This window comes from Oreochromis aureus, linkage group 4 (assembly GCF_013358895.1).
Source record: "Oreochromis aureus strain Israel breed Guangdong linkage group 4, ZZ_aureus, whole genome shotgun sequence".
In the NCBI taxonomy this organism is placed as follows: domain Eukaryota; kingdom Metazoa; phylum Chordata; class Actinopteri; order Cichliformes; family Cichlidae; genus Oreochromis; species Oreochromis aureus.
Window position 1 is genome coordinate 13069724 of NC_052945.1, and position 7151 is coordinate 13076874.

General features: G+C 36.6%; 1 protein-coding gene across 2 annotated transcripts; it reads right to left on the minus strand.

Annotated features, from left to right (window-relative positions):
• Nucleotides 1-180: 180 nt before the first annotated feature.
• On the minus strand, nt 181-4521 carry asf1ba (anti-silencing function 1Ba histone chaperone). 2 transcript variants are annotated; one of them, XM_039610659.1, is made up of 5 exons: nt 4369-4521; nt 4160-4273; nt 3432-3547; nt 3118-3294; nt 181-947 (listed from the first exon to the last, which is right to left on the minus strand). In XM_039610659.1, the coding sequence occupies exons 2-5, from the start codon at nt 4266-4268 to the stop codon at nt 756-758; spliced, it is 594 nt and encodes a 197-aa protein (XP_039466593.1). In that variant the 5' UTR covers nt 4269-4273; nt 4369-4521; the 3' UTR covers nt 181-755. The 2 variants fall into 2 exon arrangements, with proteins under 2 accessions (XP_039466593.1, XP_039466594.1); XM_039610660.1 differs by having other exon boundaries at nt 4424-4520.
• Nucleotides 4522-7151: the final 2630 nt, after the last annotated feature.

The window sequence follows — 7151 nt, forward strand, 5'->3', positions numbered from 1 at the left end:
TACATGCTATTTTTAGTAAAATGTGAAAATATGAGGGGATACACTTGTACTTGTGATACTGAGCTTGCATATGATAAAAGTACAGGTGTGGAATATACTTCAACCTACCACTTGTTACCGATATCTAACAAGTGGAGACTGAATCCGAGTAATTATTAGAAACCCACTCATACAGATATATAACAAAAACACCGTTTTTTTTATTTGGAACACAAAATTACAAAATAAAAGGAGGAAAAAACCATGAAGTAAGCGATATAAGCCATACAAAACTCCACATTCAAATGGGAAAAGTAAGTGTAAGTGCACTGTGAACACAAATAAAATGGCAGATTATCAAACTGCAATTTAATTGCCTATTGCTTCAGTGCTGAAATCTTCAGAAACAGGTACAAGTCCATTCTGCACCAAGAAAGGAAGTAAGGTGGATCATTCAACAGCTTTCTGTTACGTTTCAGTTCCGTTTTATCGCTTCATAGTTGAGGTTTCCTGCAATACTGCTTTCAACACTGGAAAGAACTATCCAACTATAAATAACACTCATTCCAGTCAGACGCTCATAATCTTCCTTGGAACAAATGCTTGTTTGAAACCCAGGGTGAGAACTCATGTTTGAGAAGTCTCAGGAAAACAAAGGGCAGCTATAAGGCAGGGATGTGTACACATCCGTTATTCCCACTTGAATGTCCATAGGCATTGTTCAAAAGTAAGGTTTCGGGCTGTGAATCGTCACCTTTTTAGGGCAGGGGTCATCTTTATAAGCAGTCCATAGAGTTATCTGGGAGTACACCCAAAGGTGGGGCCTTGCCAGGGAGACAGGATGGCGGGAGCATGGAGTTTGAAGAAGGATCCACATTTTCAGAGTCTTCCATTCGCTCTGCGCAGCCTTCCCAGTTTATATGGAATCTGGTAACACGTGGGTTTGAAGCTAGAATATTTCTCTGGAGCTGAAAAAGGAAACACATAAAAATAAATTCTTTGCACAAGTTCTTTAGGAATACCTAACACGGCATCTTTAATAAAATCATTTTGGACCACAATTTAAGGCAGTTTTATTTCATCTTAGTCGTGTATTTGTGTTATTTCTGCATGTCAGTGTAAATAATGTAACTTTTAAATAACATTAATATGACATTAATTAATGTGTACTATACTAGTGTACACTAGTGTAACATTTAAGACCAAGTGTGATATTAGAAGTGTACATGAACATTTAAAAAAAACAACTTTATCTGGCAGCATTTGAAAATCTTTACCATTTACCCTGACTACTAATTGATTTTCTGTTAGCTCCAACGTCAAAACAGGCACAGAGCTGGTGTAAATGCATCTGACTCCATGTGCTTTCTAGACTCAGGGCAGGAAAGAGTGAACCCAGTAGTACAAAGGCACAGTGTGGCCTTTTTTTTTCTTCACAATAGCTAATCACATAAACTCCCAGAGGAAACAAGAACTTTGCAGCTGTAATCGGTGTAATCTGTTTAGATATTTTTTTGCATTTGTAAGTGAAAGGTTTTAATCACAAATGTCAGCCACCTTAAAAATTTGACACCTTCAATCAAAACCCTTTGCTATTACCACAAATCTCACAGTGGCTTATTACTGAAGGAATAAGCCACTGAAGGAATGTCATAATCGAACTTTCACAACGCTTTTTGTTCCAAAGTGCAAGCTTTGCTGAATTAAAGGCTTCAACTTCAGGGCTTCAGTAGTGCACCATGCTGCTCCATATGTATGGTAATAGTTGCAAAGCGTATTACATATTTCATTTTCAATTAGATATTTGATTAATTTCTGCATGAAAAAAAGTAGGGTTGATTTTTAGAATAAAATCCCATTGAAGTTATCTGCAAATACAACGTAACTCTTGCACTAAGCTAATGTAGAACAACAACAAGTCTACTTTGGCAAATGACATGGTCCAATTTTGAGTCACTCAAAGTAGATAGTGTTCTTTTAAAATGTTAAAACACTGTAATTTGTTTCACAGGAATTGTAGTTAATCCTGTAAGGATCTCCAAAAACTAGACATCTCTTGGGCAGAAAGGGAAAAGATAACCCCTAAATTAGTGCAAATGAGCTGGAAATGTAGTCCAGACTGGTCCTACATGGAAGACTCATCAAAAGAAACCTTAACTGCAAACTTGTCATACAAGTCAGTATTTGACCTATGCAAAGAAACGCCACACTTGTTTTGGAAACAACTGCCGTGGACATATTCATATTGAGCTTTATGGTAGCAAAGATATGTCCGTAGGAGTATTTAATGAACAAAACACTATTAAAAATGGGTGTGGAAAAAAAATCTCCTTTAGGATCGTTTTTGCAGCACAGTAAATATTTCAAGAAATGGAGGAAATAATCGTAACAAAAATCAGCAAAATCTTATTCAAAATGTGATTCAGGTTTAGAAAATAAAGGTTAAATGAGGCCAGCCTTTACAAAGTATACCAAAGCCTACCTATTTGAAGTAATGAAAATCCAGTTTGTGTAAAAAGTCACTCTCCACTGACTTGAGCATTATCCAAAATATGTATGTAGATGTTAAACATTTTCTGTGTACAAAATAAACATCTGTGATTGACACAAGAGCAGGTGAAAACGCCAAAATGAAATCAGTACTGCTGTAGTATGCTTCTTGGCACATTACCTCTGCAATAATTATGAAATAGTTTCCATTTTTGGAAATTCAATAATTAATAGTAAATTTTCATTTAATAACATCTGAAGAATTAGTCATTTTTGTTTGTTTCTTCTTTCAATTACAGCAAAAAATGTTGTAATTTCCCAGTGGTACCAAAAAACTTCAATATAACTGAGCGATGGTCTGCCTCCAGTGCATGCGTCACAACGAGCGATGCATTTCTCATCAAAATTTTCAACTGTCAACCTAACAGGCCAGTGAAATTCAGATTTATTTCCAAAAAGGACTCATTTTAGATTCTCAGGGTACTTAGGTCTACTTCTAATAGCCAAATAAGCTGTGGTGGTTTTTAATTTGACTGCAATCATAAATGTTCAGTGGAAATAGGCCTTTAGAGTGTTATTTACACCAATAACATTCAAAATAGGCAGTCGTGCTAGCATTGCATCTCAGAAATCAGTCATGATCCTAACCTGTGTGTAGTCTGGCTTGATTGGAGGATTTTCACGCAGCTCTGGGTCTGTGTATTCGTTGTTCACATAGTAACCAATGCGAATGAACTCTTGGCTGCGGTACGTGCAGGTAATCAGCACTACTGTAACACCAACTGCATCGCTTTCAGGAATCAATCCAGTGTTTGGGGCATCCGCCTGATAAACAAGCAAGCAAACAAACAACAACAAAAAGCTATTAATATATGTGGAGCTGTGGAGCTCCACTGCTGTTGTGATGTGGTCAGATTAGTCACAAATAGTGCCTACTTTTTCTGAGTGTCAACTAATTATACCTGAAACACAAACATGTGTCTCCCAGCAGGTACTGGGCCAACCAGCACAGAGTCGAGGATTTGGTCATATTCTTCACTCTCTGCTGAGCCGACATAGATGATCTTCCACTCCAGGTCTATAAACAGGAAATAGTAAAATAAAGTGCTTCATTAGAAAAATATGATGTGACAAAAATATTATTTTTGTGTCAAAAAAATCAGCCTGTTAAGCAAAGAAATGATCAGCTGATGAACAGATGTAAACATGTAGGTTAATGTGCATAATGGTTTTTAATGTTCAAAAGCTTTATAAAATCAGTTTGGTAGTGTGCTCGTACAAAGAACCTGTCCACATTAAGTCACACACACAAATGCAAAGAAACAAAACAACATTTTTAGATTTCCATCCTTGAATAGAGCTATATTTTGTTTACATTTTTACGCACAAACATTAAAACGTTGACTAATTAGCACTGAACTTGTTTGTTTTTTCCTTAATGGAAATAATGATAATAGTTTGCTTTACCATATTCATAAATACCACAGGACGTGCGAGAAGCGTCCACTCTCCTTGTTATGGCTTTAAGCCATGCTGTTATGCAACTTTAATGTTACCTTTAAGCAACGTTACCCTTTACACTTCAACAAAAAGTAGTTAGCTACTACAGCTAATACTGTGTAGCTGTTAGCAGACTAATGTTGTGGCTTCACACAAGCGATAATGACAGCTGTTATGCAATGATACCAACCTTCAGCAAGGTCCTCCATACACTCAAAGGTTATTTCAAACTGAAAGGGGTTTCCAAAAGGACTCGGGTTGTCTAGGACAGCCACATTCAACACCTGTACCTTCGCCATATTTTCTGGAGCGGTAAGAATGGGCAGTTTCCCGGGGAAACCTTAAAAAGCAACACTCTCGCAACACAAACGGTTACCACAATTATTATGGATCACACACCTGTGCTTTCACGAAACGCAGGCCTTACTTATAGGACTAGGCTTACACTACTCACCAAAACAATATTTCTATCATATAATTGCTCATAAATCTGGGAATAAATTGCCGCTCTCCCGCCGCTTTGACTGTATTACCCAGGTTTCAGCGCGTCTACGGCAAGCTGTACACGCGTATGATGGAAACAGAGGAGAAGGGTGGCCTTGATCAAAAGGAAGGCAAAGTGCCTCTACTGACCCCTAGTTGCACAACTACAAAAGCCCGAACCCACAATAAACAAGCTACAGATTGATTATTATTGTAATTATTTCAACCACAAACAAAGTAAATCAGGCTGGAAGTATTTCTGTAACGTGGCCTCAAACTCTGATGTACCAACTCAGTGACTGAGGCATTTTATTGGCGCTGTTAATGACTGCAGTTCATCATAAATGCTTGGGCAGGGAGGTGATGAAATTATCTAAATTATCTAAACTTTATGGAGTCACACCCAGTATTGAGGAGTAGTGAGTTCGTGCCATTAAACTAACAGATTAAGTACATTTTTGCAAGGTTTCAACTGCACCTATACCAGGTACCAACATAGTGATTAAAGTGTTACAATGTTTGAAACCCCATTGAATGCAGAGGAAATCCAAATTTGTTTACAAAAAGACATGGCATTCATTGCAATCTCTATCCCCAGGTAGATTCTTATAAGGACAGGTTTATGGCCACAGAGAAGCAGGGTCTTCAGTTCACTGGTGAAAAACATGAAATCTAGCTCTAATTTTTAAGCTTTGAATCTGAACTCGTAAAACTTGAATATGTGAGGTGTAGTCAGAAGTCAGAACTATATACTTCACAAATTCACAAATTTTTAAATAAGCTGTTGTATGCAGAATTTTAGAATGTCACAAAGCAATGCTCTAATACTCCCACTTGGCCCATATAAAATATTTAATTTTTTTAATAAAACAAAATTCACAGACATTTTTGCTGGCATGCAACTTTTTTTTCCAGCTTGCAACCCCAATCCTGAAAAGGCCAGGATGTAAAATACAAATAAAAACAGAATGCAATTGCAAATACTTAAATTGAGAAAATGTAGCATTTTAAGAAAGATATTAGCTCATTTTGAGTTTGATAGAAGCAATATTTCTCAAAAGAAGTGGGACAGAGTCATGTTTACCCATATGCAGCATTCCCTCTTATTTTAACAACAGTCCATAAACATCTGGAAACTGAGAAGACCAGCTGCTGGAACTTGGGGAGAGGAATGTTCAGCAGTCCTGGGTCTTCTTTGTACTATTTGTAGTTCAATTTGGGTTTTTGTGTTTGGATTGTTTTTGTTTTGTTTTGTTTTGCCTCAGTCCATTACCATGACCTTTGACCCAGAGAAGTATTTCTGGATGTTGTTCACATGTGGCGTCTTTTTTCCATGATAGAGCTTTAACCTGCATTTCTGGATGGTGAACTGTGGACATGGACATACCATGTTGAAGTGTTCCTGAGGCCATTCAGTGACTTCCATGATAGAAACATGCCTGATAGAAACATTTTAATATAGTGACACCCGAGGGCACAAACATTACGGTTTTTAGTTTTTTTCAGAGATTTCTCCAGATTCTCAGACTCTTTTGATGATGTTATGTACCGTAGGTGGTGAGATATCCCAAGCCTTTAGAATTTGACATTGAAGAACATTATTCTGACATTGTTCAATAATGTATTTTGATTTTTTGCAGATAGTTAAACATTTGCCCATCTTTACTTCCATGAAACTTTGCCCCCTTTAAGATGCTCTTTTTATACCCAAACATGTTCCTGACCTGTTGACAGTTAACTTAATTAGCTTTTTTTTGTCCCCTTCCCGACTTGTATGAGATGTGTTGTTGCCATTAAAGTCAAAATAAGTTAACATTTTTCTTAAAATGGTACATTTTGTCACTCCAAGCACTTGATATGCTTTATGTTCTGCTGTGAATAAAAAACACATCATGGCATTCTTTTTTTATTTACATTTTACACAGCGTCCTGACTTTTTCAAAACTAGGGTTTTATTTCAATATTTCAAGATTTATCTTCTTGAAATAAGTTGGGAGATTAATATAGACATAGGGTGCATATTAATATAGACTGAAATAATAAAGACATTGCCTGCATGGGAGTATATGTTGCTCTAAAACCTCTGTATACATTTCTGCATGTGTAAGCTTCCAACTCCATAGGCATGAATGCACCTCCACACTATCAGACATGCAGGTTTTTGAACTGAGCGCTGATAACAAGTCAGATAAAATATAAATCTCCTTGACATTTTTACATTCTGCTATAGGGTATTAACTTCCAGTACATGGTAGTTTCATGGCTTCGCAACAGTTTCACCAACACTGATCCCAGCCCAGAAAACATGGCCAAGTGCAACATTTAGATAGATGTTAAATCAAATACATTGCTCTAAAAACAGCGTGCCTTTTAAAATCATCATTGAATTGCTTCTCTCTTCCAGTTTTATTATATATGTTATTTATTACTGGGCTGTCACTGTAGGCATTTATAGCAGCTTACATAAACTGTAGGCTATTAGCCTAATGAACTTGCTTACAGAAGCTTTCTTTTGTAAAATAAACTTCCTGATAAAACTAGCAGTGAAATATATAACAGTGACTCCAATAAAAAGATACTGTTTTACACGTAATGCTCATTTATTGGACAACAAAGAAACACACAAAAAACAGAAAAGGTCTCCAAATTTACAATTGCTTGTTGCACCCTTTAGTGGTCACTACTAAATAAGTAGAAAA

Excerpts from the sequence above, each read along its gene's own strand:
- asf1ba (XM_039610659.1), bottom strand. The coding sequence starts at position 4,268 with ATGGCGAAGGTACAGGTGTTGAATGTGGCTGTCCTAGACAACCCGAGT. Across the intron at positions 3,548-4,159 it reads TATGGAGGACCTTGCTGAAG|ACCTGGAGTGGAAGATCATC; the intron begins GTTGGTATCATT and ends TCCTGTTTATAG. Across the intron at positions 948-3,117 it reads TCAAGCCAGACTACACACAG|CTCCAGAGAAATATTCTAGC; the intron begins GTTAGGATCATG and ends TTCCTTTTTCAG.